This window comes from Tamandua tetradactyla, chromosome 17, assembly GCF_023851605.1.
Source record: "Tamandua tetradactyla isolate mTamTet1 chromosome 17, mTamTet1.pri, whole genome shotgun sequence".
NCBI classification, from domain to species: domain Eukaryota; kingdom Metazoa; phylum Chordata; class Mammalia; order Pilosa; family Myrmecophagidae; genus Tamandua; species Tamandua tetradactyla.
Window position 1 is genome coordinate 35,008,293 of NC_135343.1, and position 19,485 is coordinate 35,027,777.

At 41.0% G+C, this 19,485-nt stretch overlaps 1 protein-coding gene across 2 annotated transcripts in view; it reads left to right on the forward strand.

Moving 5' to 3' along the window:
* B3GNT2 (UDP-GlcNAc:betaGal beta-1,3-N-acetylglucosaminyltransferase 2) overlaps positions 1 to 19,201 on the forward strand; it is a 37,903-nt gene extending 18,702 nt beyond the window's left edge. For both annotated transcript variants that reach the window (XM_077134342.1, XM_077134343.1), the window contains exon 2: positions 16,733 to 19,201. In XM_077134342.1, the coding sequence (XP_076990457.1) occupies positions 16,742 to 17,935 (1,194 nt within the window). In that variant the 5' untranslated portion in view covers positions 16,733 to 16,741 and the 3' untranslated portion in view covers positions 17,936 to 19,201. The remainder of the gene's footprint in view (positions 1 to 16,732) is intronic.
* Positions 19,202 to 19,485: the final 284 nt, after the last annotated feature.

The following is a 19,485-nucleotide window of genomic DNA, read 5'->3' on the forward strand; positions in this document are numbered from 1 at the left end:
ATGAGCTGAGACTCAGCATCACGGGATTGAGAAAAAACCGTAGAATGAGTTGAGACTCAGCATCAGGGGATTGAGAAAACCTTCTCGACCAAAAGGGGGAAGAGTGAAATGAGACAAAATAAAGTGTCAGTGGCTGAGAGATTCCAAACAGAGTAGAGAGCTTATCCTGGAGGTTATTCTTAGGCATTAAGTATCTATCACCTTGTTAGTCAAGATGTAATGAAGAGGCTGGAGGAAACTGCCTGAAAATGTAGAGCTGTGTTCCAGTAGCCATGTTTCTTGAAGATGATTGTATAATGATACAGCTTTCACAGTGTGACTGTGTGATTGTGAAAACCTTGTGTCTGATGCTCCTATTATCTACCTTATCAACAGACAAGTAAAACATATAGAATAAAGATGAATAATAGGGGGAACAAAAGTTAAAATAAATTTAGATTGAAATGCTGGTGATCGGTGAAGAGAAGGGGTAGGGGATATGGTGTGTATGAATTTTTTTCTGTTTTATTTTTATTTCTTTTTCTGAATAGATGCAAATGTACTAAGAAATGATCATGATGATGAATATGCGACTATGTGATGATATTGTGAATTACTGATTATATATGTAGAACAGAATGATCAAAAGTTAAGAATACTTGTGTTTGTTTGGTGTTTTTAAAAAATTAAACAATTAAAAATATATAAATATAAAAAAAAAAATCTCTGCAGAACTTTTTGTAATTCTCATGCGTGTTTTTTGAAGAATGAGTCAGGCAGGTATCTCAAAGCTTCTCCTTTAAGACACTCCAGATGGGTGGTAGAGGTCCAGGTGCTGGACTCCCAGAGTCTGAGCTGCATCCCTCCTGCTCCTTGGCTCATCCCTTCACTGAACCAAGGGGGAATTCTCTTCATATTTCAGTATTTTTAATAATGATAAGATGGACAGTTTAGGGTAATGCTGATAAAATAGTTGTTGAAGTTACCTCGAGTTGACATACACTCTATAGGAGAGGAGGGCTAGCTGATTACCAAATCTGTTTACTTTGGCTCCTGGAAACATCCTCCCTTGTACTCAGGTGTGGCAAAGTGGCTGAGATGTGATTGCTGGCTTGAAGGGGTCCGCAAGCCTGGGGATAAGAATAGCCTCTAGAAACTGGAAAAGGCAGGGCAGTAGGTCCTCTTGCAGTGCCTCCAGAAAGAATGTGGCCTCCGGACACATTGATTGTTAATGCAGAAAACCCATTTTATATTTCTGTCATCCAGATTTGTGAGAGAATAATTTCGTGTTGGTTTAAGTCACTAAATTTCTGATAATTTATTTCAGGAGGAACAAGAAATTAATACCTGAGACAGAATAATTCATTTTAGTAAATCCATCTGTGGAAACCAAATTCAAAGGAAGAATATGCTACAGTTTTCGTTCTTGACCTTAATTCCCTTAACAAAATATATACTATTGGTAATACTGCAAATTCAATACTGAATTTAATACCATTGCTCCAAATCTGTTCACCTAGACAGATGCAAAAAGGATCATTTTCTGCTGGAAATATACTTCTCTCATTGCAAGTAAATTGGCTGTTGAAGCCAAACAAAGTCATAGTAAATTAAAATCAATCAATGAATAAATCAATAGCATAAAAAGCCTAAAGGCTAATTATCAAAGTTTTTAAAGAAGGCTATTTTTAATATGTAATATGCAACCCAAGCTGCAGCATCTTTTTTTTTTCTTTTAACTATGTAAAGAAGGTTATTAATCTTTGTTTTCAAATTTTATTCCCTGATGGACGGTTGTGATGGTGACACAACATTGTGAACATAATTAACAGTACTGAAATATATAGTTGAATGTGGTTAAAAGGGGGAAATTTTGGGTTGTGTACATGTTACTAGAATAAAAATTTTGAAAAACAAATACAGAGCTGGTCAACACAGTAAACCCTATTGTAAATGGACTACAGTTACTGTTACAATTATAAAAATATTCTTTCATGAATGATGGCAAATTTGCCACCTTAATGCAAGGTGTTAATAGTAGGGTGGTTTATGGGACCTCTTTACTTTATGCGTGGTTTTTCTGTAAACCTACAACTTCTCTAATAAAAAATATGTGTGGGGAAACCACACTTTATTTTCAGGCTTCTTAAGCTTAATTAGCTGCAAAGAATGAATTGTGTATAAGCAAAAACTAAAGAGAGCTGCAGCATCCAAGGGGCTTGAAGTTAAAAATATTAAGAGATCTAGATCTTATTAGGACCATAAACAAAAAATGTTTAAAAAGCAGTCATAATATAAAATAGCAGCTCCAAGAAACCTCAAGTTCTAGCTCCTTCAGAAGTTGATTCAATTTAGTTTGTCTCATTCTTCGGAGCCTTATCAAAATTTCTCCGCACCGTGTGGCACTTGATCTTCACCTCTCCAGCAGCATGTGGAGCTTTTCCATGCACAGAGCTTTGGGCAGAGCTTCATCCAGACTCCTTGAACTAGCCAGACTTCCTGTGCCAAGCTGCTTTAAGGTGCTGGGTAGCGTTTCTGCCAGGTTCTTTGTCTCTACATGTCCTGGAATGGTAAAAGTGTTCTCTGTCAGAGATGCCTGAGCTTTAGGGTTGTAAAAGTGCATTCCGATTCTACAGTGGTGGAAACCTATTCACCTCTTCAATACCAGAGATGTTGTTTAACCCTAATTTCTTTAAGGAGACCTGAAGTTTTTTTTTGTCTCCTGTAGCTGCTCTATGAACTACTGAATATAATAGTTTCTAGTGTATTCGAACAGCCAGACATTCTCTTTGAGTGATAATGAGTGGCAGAGACTGGTTTGACATTCAAGGTCCAAGTGTTGGCTCCACTGGGATTAGCTCTGTGACCTCAGACTAATTGCTGCACATCTTAGAGCTTGTAAAGATTCAATGAGAGGAGAGCAGCCTGGCATAGAAAAATGGTCAGAGGGCAGGAAAATTGGAAAGGAAGCTTATGAAAAGGTGGCATAATGAAGGCTGTTGTCCAGTGTTAATGTGACTAGCCTCATACTCTTGGATGTGTGATGAAAGGATAAAACAGTCAAGCCTTTCTTTTTGATGTTGTGGAGGTGTGGGAGATACTTTGAATATTTTCTAAATGACTTTAAAAACTTGCTCTCTTTATAATTTTTCCAAAGGAAATAATCAGACAAGTTACTAAAGCTGCATATAAGAAGTTGTTCATAACTTTTTTTTAATAATAAAGGAAATCAGGTCTCATGTCATTGGGTAAACTCAGGGCACATCCACAAAATTGAACAGTCTGTGACTTTCAAAAATGATGCCCTAAAAGTCAATCACAAAAGACTGGCATGTATGATTCTGTTTAAATGAAATATTCAGAATAGGCAGTAAATATAGAAATGTAGAAAAAATAGAAAGTAGCTTGGTGGTTGCCTAGATTTGGAGTGGTTGAGGGAAATGGGGAATGACTATTAGTAGGTATGGAATGTCTTTGGGGGTGATGAAACATTCTAAATGTAAATCATGGTGATGGTTGCATAAATTGTGAATATATTAAAACCATTGAACTGTGTACTTTAAATTAGTAACTTTTATGGTATGTGGATTATACTTAATAAAGATATTTATTAAAGCATGTTATAACCCTGTAAATCTGAACTAGTCCTGTTTTTGTAAGAGCATTAAACATGTGCATTGAAAAACATCTAGAATATTGTATCTATCAGAATGTTATCTGTAGGACTTCCGGGGAAGATGGTGGATTAGGGAACTCTAGTACTTAGTCCTTCAACCCAAACAGCTATTTAAACAGGCAGGAACTGTCTGAAACAACTATTTTCAAACTCCGGAGGCTGGCAGAACACTGTATAGTATCCAGGAAAGAACAGAAAGAAGAGGCTGGTAAACTACAGTAAAGAACAGTAAGTTGCTGGCGCTGGCGCCCATCCCCCACTTGCAGTCCAGCCCCCTGGTTGCAAGCACTAGCTTGCTGGTGACAGAAAAGGACATAAAAATCCTCTTTCCCAAGGTTAGGGGTAGACACAGCTAATCACTGATCATGTCTTTTGGTTAAGATCACTGGGGGCCGATGATGAATATGCGACTATGTGATGGTATTGTGAATTACTGATTATATATGTAGAACAGAATGATCAAAAGTTACGAATGTTTGTGTTTGGTGTTTTTTGGTATTTTTTTTTTAATTTAAAAATTAATTTAAAAAAATAAAAGATCACTGGGGGCCCAGCTTTGATGGAGGTATTGTTTCAACCTGCCCTGGATAGGGGCTGAGGTGGTGGAGATTTATAGATGCAGTGCTTCCTCAGGGCTGCAGGGGGACAGTTAGCTGAAGGTCTGCACTTACTGGGCAGTCTAGGAAAGCTCAGCCTTGGGGAGCTATCAGAGAAGCTTTTCGTGTCCTTCCTGACCTCCTCCCCAGGGTTCTTTGGAGCCGATGTGTGCCCCCTTTATGGTTCCGTGGTTTATTTTAGCTGGGAAAGTCCTCTCCAGGTGACCCTCCTCCCAGAATTTGTCCTCCAGGTGAAAGCATCTTGAGTCAGCAAAAGGAATGAAAAAACTACAAGAGTCTGGGAGAAAGCCTACGGCTTCAAACACCTGGGAGAGGGAGTCTGTCTGCTGGGAAGCAGAGGGAACAGCCAAACTCCTGTAAACAGGGGATCTCCAAAACAACTAACAGGTAAAAACCCAGGACAAGACAGAAGCCCAGAAGACAGGGAAAGCCCTGTAGGCTGTGTTCATCTTGGGCAGACCCCCTGATAGGAGGGTCTGAAACTCAAGAAAATCTCTGTCTCATCCCCAGCTGGTAAATCCCAGAGTTAATAGTTAATAAAAAAATTTTTTTTAATGTACACTGTGCAATAAAAGAATACAAGACAACAAAGAGGAAATAATGTCTCATCCGAAGAAAGAGGATAAAGAATATGCCAACAAAGAAGACTAGAATAGGATGTACCCAACAAAGCCATTGAAAAGATGATCTTAAAAATGCTAAAGGACTACATACAACAGCTGTTAAAGAAACACAAAAAAAGGGATCAGGGTTCACCTAGAGATAAGAAAAAATCCAGTCTGGTCTGGACTAAGGTAAATCAGAATTCAGGGTAAAGGATGACATTGTCTATATTTTAAAACTTTACCTACAGTATGAGACCAAAGAAAGAGAGGTCTATTTTATCCAAAACCTAAATTTTCTTTAGCACACAATCTAACTCATCCTGTCTGGATGGCTCATTTTAAACAACCCCAAAACATGGAGTCCAGAGTGGAAATGAGGGCTTGTAATTCCATATAGCTTAATGTAATACCTAGATACATCCCAGAGTATTTGCATAGATAATTTTAAAGTATTGCAATGTCCCTTGAGGGATTGGAGAAAAAATGTGGAACTATTAAACTTTCCCACCAGGGAAACCCCTCATATTGCATCAAACTTTGGGGACTCCCAAGTCAGTGGGCCAAACCCTTGATTTTGAGGCTTGCTCTTATGAAGCTTATTTTGGTAGTAGAGAAGCTAAGCTCACCTATAGTTAGGCCTAAGAGTTACTTCCAGAAAGCCCCTATTATTGCTCAGATGTGGCCTCTCTTTCCCTCTAAGTCCAACTCTGCAAGGAAAATCATTACCCTTCCCCCTACCTGAGCTGTGACATCCAGGAGTGAAAGTCTCTCTGGCAGCATGGGACATGACTCCAAGGGATGAGCCTGGCCCTGGCACTGTGGGATTGATATCACCTTCCTAAACAAAAAGGGGAAGAAATGTATCAAAATAAGGTATTAGTGGCTAAAAGAATTCAAATACAGTCGAGATCCCATTTTGTGGGCCACTGTGATGCATGCTTCAGCTAGATATTGTCAGTTGCCACAGTTTGCCAACCCCCAACCAACACCATTCCTGTTAGCCCTAAAGAACACCTAGGGCACTATCTGAGACTCTACAAATGTTTTACACGCTAAGATTACTGTTCTAGTTTGCTAGCTGCTGGAATGCAACACACCAGAGACGGATTGGCTTTTAATAAAAGGGGATTTATTTTGTTGGTTCTTCAGAGGAAAGGCAGCTAACTTTCCACTGAGGTTCTTTCTTATGTGGAAGGCACAAGATGGTCTCTGCTGGTCTTCTCTCCAGGCCCCTGGGTTCCAACAACTTTCCCCGGGGTGACTTCTTTCTGCATCTCCAAAGGCCTGGGCTGAGCTGCTAGTGCTGAGATGAGGAATGCCGAGCTGCTTAGGCTGTGCTACATTGTGTTCTCTCATTTAAGCACCAGCCAATTAAGTCAAACGTCACTCATTGCAGCAGACACGCCTCCTAGCTGATTGCAGATGTAATTGGCAACAGATGAGGTTCACGTACCATTGGCTTATGTCCGCAGCAACAAGATTAGGTATGCTCACCTGGCCAAGTTGACAACTGAATCTAACTAACACAATTACTTTGCGGAAACCTACAACCTCCAGATGGTTCCTAGGCCAGATAAGCCCTGAAACCCAGAAGAGCCAGCTTCTCCAAGAACATCCATACCCCTATCCCATGTTATTGGCAGCCTTTTACAACATGAAAAAGTTAGAATGGGCAAAGCCAAAATACCCCTAAAGATTGGGAGAAGGGTCAGAGAAGAAGGAGGAGGTGTAACAGAAAAGATAGGATTTAACAAGTGAGTATGAGTACTGAATCATTACACTGATACTTCTTTGAGTCTCCAGTCTTGGAGCAGCTAGAAGAAAAAACCTGAAATTGTGGAACTATAACCCATACCCAACTCTGAAATCTGTTCTATAACTACTTGTTACAGTGTACTTTGAAATTTATTGCTTTTTTGTATATATGATTTATTTCACAATAAAAAGTATTTAAAAATGCTGAAGAAGATGAAGGAATATATAGAGAAAGAACTAAAGGATATCAGGAAAACAATAAATGAGCAACATAATAGTCAAAGTAAACAGATTATTTTAATAATGGAACAAACAGAATTGGAGCTGAAGACCATGATGACTGAAATGATGCCCAAGAAGTTTTCAAGAACAGATTGGAGTTGGCCAAAGAAAGAATTGATGAACTTGAAGATAAGATGTTTGAAATGAGTCCGGCTGATGAGTTGAAAGAAAAAAGAAATAATAAATGTGAAAATAGCCTAAAACAGCTATGGGACACCATCCAGTGTACCCAATCTATGCACTAGGGGAGTCCCAAAAGGTGAAGAAAGGATCAGAAGGAATAGTCAAGGAATTAATGATAGGAAACTTCCCAAACTTAGCAAAAGACATACAAATGCACACCTAAGAAGTTCAGAGAATGCCAAACAGGGTGAACATGAAGAAAAATACACCTGTCATATTGATGGCACTATAGAATGCAAAGGCCAAGGAGAGAGTCTTGAAAGCTTCGAGAGAAAAGCAATGTGTTATATACATGGGTGTCCCAATTAGATTGAGTGCTGATTTCTCAGCAGAAACCCTGCAGGTAAGAAGGCAGTGGGTTGAAATACTTGAAGTGCTAAAGGAAAAGAACTGCCAGCCAAGAATTTTATATCCAGTGAGACTCTTTGAAAAAGAGGGAGAGATTAAGACATCCTCAGATAAACAAAAGCTGAGGGAGTTCATCACCCTTAGAACTGCCCCTCAAGCTATGTTAAAAGTTGTTCTTCAGACTGAAAGGAAAGGACACCAGGTAGGGGTCCAAAGTGGCATGAAGAAATAAAAACCTTCAGTAAAGGTAAACACTTGGGTAATTATAAATGCCAATGTTATTGTATTGTATAGTGTTGGTGTGTGATTTCACTTCTTACTTCCTACAGGTATGAAAATGTTTTTAAACAGAGGAAATGTGAAAAAAAAAATACATGACCCAACAATAAAACCAAAAGCAGCGTTTGTTAAGTTTGACAAAAAGAACTGCATCTTTCTCTGAGTCTAGAAGTCCTGGACCCCACCAGCTCCTACCTAGTCTTTCCAACTTGGCTTCTGACCCCATCTGGCTGTGAGCTGGCTGTGCAGATACTACCAGCTCTGTTTGCAGACACTCTGTGCCCACACCCCATCTCCTAGCTGGCTCTCTTCTCCTCACCTTTCTGACATTCACCATTTTCAATTGCCACTCGGGTCCTGCCTCATCTGCTGATGTTGACTAATGGTCTTCCTTGTATTTGTTGGCTGTCTCTGCCAATGCATTGTACAGGAACCAGGTTTTATATGTTTTTGCACTCCAGACTCAAAATGAAGATGTTTATGGTTAAAGATATCTTTGGGTTGATGATACAAACAACTACCATCCCATGCCAGTTATCAGTTATTGCCTCTGAACTCCAAATTCACCCTTTCATTGCCTGATCTGTGAAAATGGATGTGGGCCCGTTATCTGTTTTTCCTTTGCCAGCTCTTGGTTGAGGTCTCTGAACAGGGCCTTTGTAGGCAGAAGGGGTTTACCTTCCTGATCCTCATGTCTGTGTCTCATGTCTGGGCAGACCCTAGTGTGGATCTTGCAGCCCCCTAGGGAGCCTGTTGTTTGCCTTCCACTCCTCATTGCCTGCAGATCACAGTTTTGTCCAGCATGTGGCTGTTCTCTGCTTTCTCCAGCTCTGGCAGAAGTGGTAGAACCATACTGAGTGGCCTGGCCTGCAGTCTGGAGCTGCTCTTATCCAAGCTATTGTGGCAGCGCCTGCAGCAGCATCCTGACTTCTTGTGTGCACTTATCTTCCTTTATGCTCCATATCTCCACCCGTCAGTCTTGGCTTGCCTGCGACCTAGAGGCTCATTTCTTTTCTGATAGGGATCCTGTGCGCTGCAGGCCTCGTGCTCCCAGAGTGCCCAGACCCTCTCTCTACTACCCAACCTTGATTGCTTGCACCCTATAGTGTTGTTCCTGCTTTCCTGGTGGCTGGGCCAGCTCTGACCTGGGCACCCAGGAGATTTCCCTCCAGCCATACCTTCTTCCACAAGCTCTAAACTTCCTTCCAAATTTGTCCTTTTTGGGGCACTTTCCATCAGCCTTAAAAAGTACCCTTTTAGAGTTCTTGTTCCATCTTTACAATCATTCAGTTACCATTGCTTAGTGTTCGTTATATTAAACTCTCCCTCTTTAAATTCCTGTGTGATTTCTCCCTCCTGATTGGACCCAGACTGAAATACAGCCCATACAATTCACCTACACAAACAGAGAGCTGCGGCAGAGAGAGGTCTTGTAGGGATTTCTCTGAGGGCTAGTGGAAGTCTGATTATGGGGTATAGTGTGGGCAGGGAGGGTATGTTCAGGAGACTGATTTCCTTGTGGAATAGAAGGTATCTGGGAGCATAGGGAGAAACGAGTGTTAAACTGCTGCGGTACTCAGTGGTAGAGCCCAAATGGAATAGAAGAGAGGAGGAGAAATTGCAAGTGACGTTACGGAAGTGAGGATACAAGACTTGGCAGCTGGTTGAATGTGGATGGCAAGGAGGAGCCATTCAAGATGTTGCTAGGGTTTGTGTATGAGTAGTCGGAAAGTTTATTCCATTGGCAAGTGGGTGATACAGGAAGAGGGACTGACTCCCCAAAGCATTTTGAAGGTCATGTCTGGAGTTGACTGGGTGAACTTGCAAGTCCTTTTGGAGGTGATGTTCATGGAAATGAGTGGATGGATTTCTAGTGAGAAAATTTACAAAAGAGGTAATGAGGGACAAAACTGAAGAAATGTCTTTCATGTAGTGTTTGGTAGAGGAAGCAGAACCCTTGAAGAGAACCCTTGAAGGAGAACTATTGAGTGCCTATCATGTGCTATGTATATTATGTATATGTATATTTATAGTCATTTGATTCTTTAACAAGTATTGTAGATTATATTATCCTCATTTTGCAGCTGAGAAAACTGAGACTCAGAGAGGTCAAGTAACTAACCTAAAGTTACACAGAATTTGTCTGACTCCAGGTGCCAGGCTGATTTTTCAAACTGAAAGTGGATCTAGGACATCTCTGTCCTCAAACATCTGCCAGCCCCAATTTATAATCGCATAATCTTTCCACTGAGGACCTAAAACTTCCATTTCACTAAAGGCACAGCAGATGGCCCCTGGGAGGTTTAATTCCCTGTGATCATTTGCTAAATTTTCAGTAAACTCTTTCCTTCCTCCTTTTCTGAAAGTTCTACATGTGCTTATTTGAAGAATAAGTTTAGCGATTAATTTTAAATGATTGCTATCATGTGAGAAAATCAGCAGCAGTGGGCTTTGGGGCACTTGTAATCAATGCTGACCAGAACATGACCTGCCAGATACTTTGATGTATAATGTTGCCTGTGGGGATGTGTAGGTGGATGGACTCATTATATGTAGTTTTCCTCTTTAATTTGGAACACGAAGTATAATATTAACGAATTTAGCTGGTTGTTCCGTGGCTTTCCAGACCAGAAAGCAGAATTGGCCATATCTTCTCAGCCTCGTGCCAGCTTCTGGGTGAGGGGTATGGGAAGTCCTGGGGCTCCCCCACCCCAGTCCTGGCAAGGACCCAGGCCACGCTTCTTGCTCTGATGAAGGAACAAGCCCTAGGTATGGCCTAGCTCTTTTGCCTCCCTTTATGCTGCTTCTCTCATTCTTACCAACCCACCATCTGCCATGAAGCTGGGAATTGCTCTCCTCTCCCCCAGAACCACTTAGCTGCAAATTGTCCCTGTCTGGGTTTATTTGAGCAGAACATAGAGAGGGCTGGCAGGGACCAGGTGACAGATGGGAGCAATGTGGGAAGTCCTTACTTAGGTAAGCCACTCTTACCGAGCACCTGGAGGTGTGGGAGGGCAGGATGGTGTACAGATTCCCCACAGAGTAACGTGCCCTTACCCCCACGGCGGTGGGATTAGGCTCATTCTCGCTTCCAGGATCTGTGCCTCCTGATTGTGTGGGAAAATTAATGCGAAGCAGGACCCTCCGGCCCTGGCTGGGAACTCAAACTTTTCCGTGGTTGGCGCTCCTGTTGTTCATCAAGCATGTCTCAGCCTGCTTTAGGGAGCTGGGGTGGCCTGGTGAGAGTAGCTGATCATTTTATTTCAATATTACAAGAAGCTCCTGCCTTTCTTTTGTCCTTCACCTTGGAACTGGGGGTAGGGAGTGCAGGGCAGACCCAGGCACAGGTTTTGGGGTGGGCCTGGGTGTGGTTGCTGGCCCCTGCCCCTCACTGACTGTTGGAGGGCAGCTGCGTGATTCTGCCCGAGCCCCTTGGAGAGAGCCAGTCCCTGCCTCAGTGTTTGTGAGAATGAGAGTCAGTGGCCACGCCTGGCCCCATTAGCAGGTCTTCTGGCCAGTCTTTGCTTCAGTGTTATTAGGGCTGTCAGAATGGGAGGGAACCCCTTGGGGTCATCTAATTATGGTTCCCAGTCTAGTTTCTGTGAAGGAAACTTTGGCATTATTTGTTAGTTTTAGTATTTTAGCGTCCTAAAGAAAATGGAGCCTGCAAAGGCTCAGTAGACATCCGAGGCCTTTGCTTTGGGGTGGGGTGCAACCCCCTGGTGGCAGCGGTCTCAAGTGGACAGGGTAGGAGTGGGGGTGGGGGTTGTAGTTTCTCATTAATAGAAAAGTGGGAAAACTCATTAAAAAATTGATGAATCTTTTAAAACCAGGGTTTTTCAGGAATTAAAAATAAGAACAGCCTCTTACAAGAAACTGAGGTCTTAAGAAATTGACGTTCCCCAGATCATAGAGAGAGTCTGCTTGTCGCTGTTTTCACAGTTGGGTAGTATTTCCTCATATCCCGGTGTACTATGTAATGAGGTCTAGAGCCAGACTTTGGGGTTCAAATTCTCGGTCCATCACTTACTAGCCAGGACCTAGGGACAGATTATACCTGTTTTCTCAAAGCCTCGTCTCCCTCATTTACAAGACAGGGACATGTCTGTAGCACAGGCCACCCAGTGGGACATTAAAACCAAAAGAAAAAAAACATCGTGTGTGTGTGTGTGTGTGTGTGTGTGTGTGTGTGTGAGAGAGAGAGAGAGAGAGTGTGTGTGAGAGAGAGTGTGTGTGTGTGTGTTTGTGTGTGAGTGTGAGGTGTTCAGCCTAGAGCTTGATCTATGGTCATCAGTCAAGAAATGTTGCTTATGACACCCCCCTGCTTCCCCTATCTGGTTTTGATTCATGGTAGTTTTGTGAGTTAAAATGATGATTATAAAGCTTTTAAAAAGATTAACCATAGAAAAATAAGATTAGCCTCCTTTCAGTTCCTTTAGTTATAGCTCTGTACAGCAGCTTTTCCTTGCATCGAGCTTAGAAATGCAGGCTCTGGAGCCAAGCTGCTTGGGTTTGAATCCTGGCAAGTTAATTAACCTCTCTTTACCTCAGTTTCTTCACATGCAAAATAAGGGAGGGGGCTGCTTAGAGTATCTACCACATAAAATTGCTTGCATCTGGCACAAAGGAGTGGTCTCTTAAGTGTTTGCTAAAATAAAGCAGATGTGCTCACAGTTTATAATATTTTGAAGTCCTCTCTAATAGATGACGGAGGGTACACAGATGGGGACACAGGAAAGGGTGCAGGTGATGGAGGGCTGGAGGCTGGACCAGAGCCTCCCCCTAATGCTGGAGGGGTTGAACACAGGGGACTTGGGGGGCCTCTCACATGCACAAGATAAGAAGCTAAGGTTATTCTTGGTTTGCACATGAGATTTTCTCCTATTTCTGTCACTTGCAAAAAAATTTGGTCTCTCACAGAATAACATCTTTTCCAGCTTTGGGATAAGTTTTCTTTGTCAAATTCTTTTTAGGCAATGTAACTTCCTGCTCAAAAGGGACATGGGATCAGTTTTATGTCTGCGATGGGACTATTTAGTCAGATACTCTGAGTGTTTTCCCACAGATATTTTTATGGGGGTCACACTGTTTGATCCTCCTTTCCATGAACTTCAGTTTTGTTTTTAAGAGGCTGCCAAAAGCAGAGTTCTCATACAAGAGACTGTGCCCAGGGCACTAGTGAAAGATGACATTTAACATTGATTTAAACTCAAGCTGTAATTGAAAATACTGTTTTTTCTCAGCCTTCCTACTCAGCTTGGTTTGGAAGAAGTACTCTTTAGCAAGTAAGAGCTTGAGTTCCCCTAAACTGAACAACCAAAGCAATAGTCTGAGCCCCCAATCTTGGAGTTTGTTCATATGAAACTTATCCACACAAAGGATAGGCTAAGCCTACTTAAAATTAGGCCTGAGTCACCCCCAAGAGAACTTCTTTTGTGGTCTCTCTCTCTCAGCCAACTCAACAAGCAAACTCACTGCCCTCCCCCTCTAAACATGGGACATGACTCTCAGGGGTGTGGACCTTCCTGGCAACATGGGACAGAAATCCTAGAATGAGCTGAGACTCAGCATCAAGGGATTGAGAAAACCTTCTCAACCAAAAGGGGGAAGAGCAAAATGAGACAAAATAAAGTGTCAATGGCTGAGAGATTCCAGAGTACGGAGGTTATCCTGGAGGTTATTCTTATGTATTAAATAGATATCACCTGTTTAGTTAAGGTTTAATGGAGAGATTGAAAGTTTAAATTAAGAATAAATAAATAAATAAAGAGTTCCCCTAAATTGAGGATCTTGTATAAGTTCCCTTACAGGAATGGTTGGCCCATTCACGGAAGTGGTAGCATGGAAGCTTCTAGGTATTCCCATTTCCTATTCTTGGAGACTCTTGATACTAGTCAGATATATCATGACCTCATCTTTTCAGTCTTGAGCAGCACTTGAGGTATCACTGAGTGTCCATCTGGCCCAGGTTGTGAGTGTGTAGCTGTGCCTCACTGAAGGAGGGGGAGAACTGGCGAGCCCAGCACTCAGCCTTGACAGACACTGTTAAGTAACATTCAGTTAAATCTTTTGGACCCTTCTGGACCTCCATACCCCACCCGCAGTGGTTAAGTGGCAACCCCCAGTTTCTCTAAGGGGCTATAATAAGAAATGGGTGGGAAATGCTTTGCCCATTGAAGACTTGAGCAGATGTAAGATGAGAATAGTGTTCCTTAGAGAGCCACATAGTTCTTTCTGAGCTCGGGGTGGGGGGAACTGGGGACTGGGGACTGTATCCTGGCTAGATTTTGGAAATAAAAGCCTGAATTTGTGGCAAATAAAGTTGGAACTCTTGGCCAGGATCAGCAAGCCTAATGTATTCCTCAGAGTATTTCCAAAAAAGGTCTTTCCATGGCGCTGTCGTACTAGAAACTGCAAACAGTTAAGGCCAGGTTCCAGACATCCCTGGCATACCCCATAACCCATATAACCTATAACCCTATACTTTTTCCTGGGAGAATTAGTTCCAGAAGTTCCCTGGCCTGCTGTGTAAAGTACTCTGTTTCCCTTCTTTCTTCCCCAAGCTATCTTCTTATTCTAGAAGTTTCAGGGATAGACTATGGATGTCTGAATTCCTGTTTTGAGTTGAAGATTTCTGTCAGGTAGCTAAGGGCTCATAGTATGTGCTGATTTTTGCTGAGTACCCTTCCAAATCTTTTCCCTTACTGTAGTCCGTTCTCCCATTCATCCTCATACTTCTCCTTCTGGCCTTTCATCATCCCCCAATTGCTTTCAGCTTCAGCACAAAGAGGTACAGAGGTGCACTCATAAGATTTCCTCAAAGGCTCCTGTGAACCAAGGAGGGTGCAGGCCCTAGGCTTTGGCATGGATGTTCGGAATTATTCAGGCAGTGTGTGATTTGGGGTCTGCCAGTAGGCAGTAAGAAGCATCTTGTTCTTACTTCTTTAGACAGAACTTTAAGAACGCCCTCTCTTGGTCGCTCAGCAGCGGAGGGGTGGAGGGTGGGTAGTGGTTGAGAAGTGAGGGGAGAAATAGGATGGCTATGGGAGATTGTTTATGTAAGGAGAGCTGAGAGCACTTGCCTAATTCCATCATCTGCCACGTTATTCTCTAGACGTACAAATGCTTTTGAGGAGTGGGGTTACAGGGTTTTTAAAAAGCCTTTGACTTTTTGTCCCTAGTTGAAGCCCTTTAGCGGTGGTTAATACGAGCAACTAGATTAAGTAGATACTAGACAGATTTTATGAGACACAGAATAGCTTGTGAATTCCAGCTGATCTAATCAGGGCCATCAAAGAGGTAAAAACTTCACAGCTACTCAGCATGACAAATACTCTGAGACTATTAGTTATAATACAGTGAACTTACAAAATCTCTTCTATAAAGTAAACAGGAAATGCTATTCTTGATTAACATGGTCTCATGACTTTGCTATAGAGGTCAGAGAACAGTGGCCACTGTTTAACCTAGTTTCTTGGACCACATTGCCTTGGTTGAGATTCCAGCTCTGCCCTCCACAAAGTTACATGTTTCCTCGGGTTTAAACTGGAAATAAATAACAATACCTACTTCTTAGGTGCCTGGGACACCGTACTTCTTTGAGATTCTTTTCGAAGGATAAATTCCCAGTAGAAAAATTACCTGATTCAACTCTATATAGCTTTTAAAATGTATTCCTTTCACTTACTGGGATTATCTTTTAGTGCCAACCCTATCTAAATTGTTCTTGAGAAGGTCATCTATTTCAATACTGTTAGAGCCCTGGAATTATCCCCAGCAAATCATTTCATTAGCTCTTTAGTTATTCTGTTGCCCACAACCTAAAATCTATTCTTGGCTTTTGATTTTTCACTAAAATGTCATTTGCACTTCCCTTTTTCTTTTTTGCTATATATGTATATAGAGAAATGATTTCCATAGAACAAACAGCAGAGATCCTAAGTATACAGTCTGAGTTTTGACAAATGTAGTCACTCAAGAAATCATCCAGAATGAGAAGTCGTACAGTGTTACCCTACAGGAAGTTCCTTCCTTTCCCTCTCCAGACAATCCCCTCCCCACCACGACCACTTTCAGATTTATATGGCCTAAATTAAATTAGCTTTGTCCGTTCTTGAACTCCTTATAAGTGGAATCACATGGTATACATGTTTCACGTCTGGCTTTCATTCAGAACATAATGTCGTTGTTGGTAGCAGTATTTTCCTTTTTACTATTGAGGAGTAATTCCACTGTATGAATATATCATGACTTGTTAATCTGTGTTGCTGTTGATGATATTTGGGTTGTTCTCAGTTTTGGGCTATTAGCAATAAAACTGCTCTGAGTTTCCTCTTCATTTCATCCCTTTGAATACACACTAGCCCTGCAACCCTGGGCAAGTATCTAACTCTTTCTGCCTCAGTTTCCTCATCTGTAAAATGGCAGGTCACAAAGTAATGTAGGGTTGGGGATAGCATTTAAAAAAATAATAAAATACACATATGCACATGTATATATTGGAACACAATATGAAATATACTTAATTTTATGAATTGTGGTCAAAACAGTTTTAAAAGTACTGACTTATATGTGTCCCAGTAAGCAAGAAAGTTGTACAGCTATGAGGTTATTCAGCGAATGTATATCTGCCCTTGGGATGCCCAAAACAATAACCCTAATGTTAACCGTCACTTTATAGAGCCTGCTAGGGGTCAGGCAATGTACTAAAAAGTTTAGATACAAAATCATATTGTCCTCCCAACTATCCTATGAAGTGGGTTATTATCTCCTTTTTATAGATGAAAAAGCTGAGACACAGATCATTGAAGTTTCCCATGATCACAAAACTACAGTGGTAGGGCCATGATTTATTTGAATCGGGGCAGTGCGGCTCTAGGATGTGTGCTCTAAACCACTGTTTCAGGGGAAATGGAGACAGGAAGACAAATGAAATAAATCAAAATATATAGCAAATATCAATTAATAATCATATAATTAATATAATGTCCCTCTCCCCTTTATTCTAGATATGAGAAATGAGTGTTGGACGTCGAAGAATAAAGTTGTTGGGTATCCTGATGATGGTAAATGTCTTCATTTATTTGATTGTGGAAGTCTCCAAAAGCAGTACCCAAGAAAAAAATGGAAAGGGGGAAGTAATAATACCCAAAGGAAAGTTCTGGAAGATAACTGATCCTCCCGTGGCATATTGGAACAGAGAACAAGAAAAGCTGAACAAGCGGTACAATCCCATTTTGAGCATGTTGGCCAACCAGACGGGGGAAATGTACGGGTTTTCTAATATAAGCCATCTTAATTATTGTGAACCTGACTTGAGGGTCACTTCCGTAGTTACAGGTTTTAACAATTTGCCAGATAGATTTAAAGACTTTTTGCTCTATTTGAGATGTCGAAATTATTCACTGCTTATAGATCAACCCAAGAAATGTGCAAAGAAACCCTTCTTGTTGCTGGCAATTAAGTCACTCACCCCCCATTTCGCTAGGAGGCAAGCAATTCGGGAGTCTTGGGGTAGAGAAGCAAATGTGGGGAACCAAACGGTGGTGCGAGTCTTCCTGCTGGGCCAGACTCCCCCCGAGGACAACCACCCTGACCTTTCAGATATGCTGAAATTTGAGAGTGAGCGACACCAAGACATTCTCATGTGGAACTACAGAGACACGTTCTTCAACTTGTCTCTGAAAGAAGTGCTGTTTCTCAGGTGGGTGAGCACTTCTTGCCCAAATGCCGAGTTTGTTTTCAAGGGTGACGACGATGTTTTCGTGAACACCCATCACATCCTGAATTACTTGAATAGCTTATCCAAGAACAAAGCCAAAGATTTGTTTATAGGTGATGTGATCCACAACGCTGGACCACATCGGGATAAGAAGCTGAAGTACTACATCCCAGAAGTTGTTTACTCTGGGGTCTACCCCCCCTATGCCGGGGGAGGGGGGTTCCTCTACTCTGGTCACCTGGCCCTGAGGCTGTACAACATAACTGAACGGGTCCATCTCTACCCCATCGATGACGTGTATACTGGAATGTGCCTTCAGAAACTCGGCCTCGTTCCAGAGAAGCACAAAGGCTTCAGAACATTTGATATAGAAGAGAAAAGCAAGAATAATATTTGTTCCTATGTAGATTTGATGTTAGTGCATAGTAGGAAACCTCAAGAGATGATCGATATTTGGTCTCGGTTGCAAAATGCTCATTTAAAATGCTAAAATGCGTATAGACTAAATTTTGCATAGGAAGGCGTATCTTGAATAATTCCCATGTTGTGGTCTCATATTAGGGTGATTTCTATGTTAAACAGTCAAAATTGCTTTTATAAGTAGTATCCATTTGAGGGTCTCTAAACTCTTTCATTTGGTACTTTTCTGACGAGGGAAGGCAGAAGGTTATTTAGTGGAGAATATGGCAGGACAGTTGTTTTTAATCCTTCCTACTGATTTGTGGTCAGTTTTTTCTAATTAGTTCACCTTTTCATCTGAAATCATAAGTTTCTGGAATTCAACCATTTTAAGTTACTGTTTTGACTTCTGATATGCTGATATTCCTACTTTCCCTTATAATGATTGATTTATCTGTGATTTAGGTGTTTTATAAATCTCTTGGCCACAAAGACTTGTTATACATTATCCAGTGGCTTTGGTGAAATGGAATTAGATTATTTCCATGAAATTTGGATGAATTTTAAAAATTGTCTGGATAAATTGAATTCTGTTGAAATTTCCTGCCACCCCAACAGTATTTTCTTGTGTTGACCTAATAAGTTAAATTTGCAAAATGAGGGTCACTGATATGGGTCCAGTTTATCTTATTGTCATAGTAAAGAGAAAGAATTCAGTTTTCCTTGGATTCAGTTTGCTGGGTGGTACCATGAAAGTTGTCTCATTTTAGTATTTGAAAATAATGACTATGAATCCATAATGGCCAACTGAAGAATTGAATTGCCCCTGACAACTATATTGGGTTTGTGATTTTTGTGGACTGGAAAGCATATAAAACTTTGGATCTTTAAGTGTTAGGGTAAAACTCCAGGATTCTATTCTTGCCATATTTTCACATGTCGCTTATACAAAATTATTCTGAGTAGTGACTGCTTCCCTGTCTCAGTGTAGAAGTGCCTGTGTTTTTATTTATTGTTCAGATCAAAGACCAAAACATTTTCTTAAATATATTTTGTGTAATATTTTATTTGTATACAGTGTTGTTGATGAAATATTTAACTAGAGCATGGTATTTTAAAATGTTAAGGTGTAATATATGTTAAATAAAGCTAACTGTTATTTTTGAATTCTAAAATTTGGGTTTTTCTGGTATGAACTACTAGAGTTGATAAAAATCCTGCCAAACTTGTTTATACATACTACCTTGCAACATGCTTTCTTGAAATATTTTTGAGTTTATAGAGGTGAGGATTTTCTTACCAGATGCAATACTGGGGACTGTAAGAAGGTGGAAATAAAGTCACTGTGTATTTTTAATTGTTATGCGTAGCGTGTAATAGTCTGTGATCTCTTCAAAGTAGCACAAAAAGTGTTTAGGAATTTTCCTGGTGCCCATTTTTTCCCCTAACTTGGATTATATTTTCCAAAAAGAGGTCATTCCCTACCCCTACCCTACCCCAGAAACCATTATAGTAACATTGAATTATAGCGTTTTCTCTCTCAATGGGTCATTTCCCTTTACATTTAAAATTCTCAAAAGTGCTCTCAGTTTGGATCTTTAAAGAGAAGTGTGATCATTTATTTATGCTTCCAATTTCAGT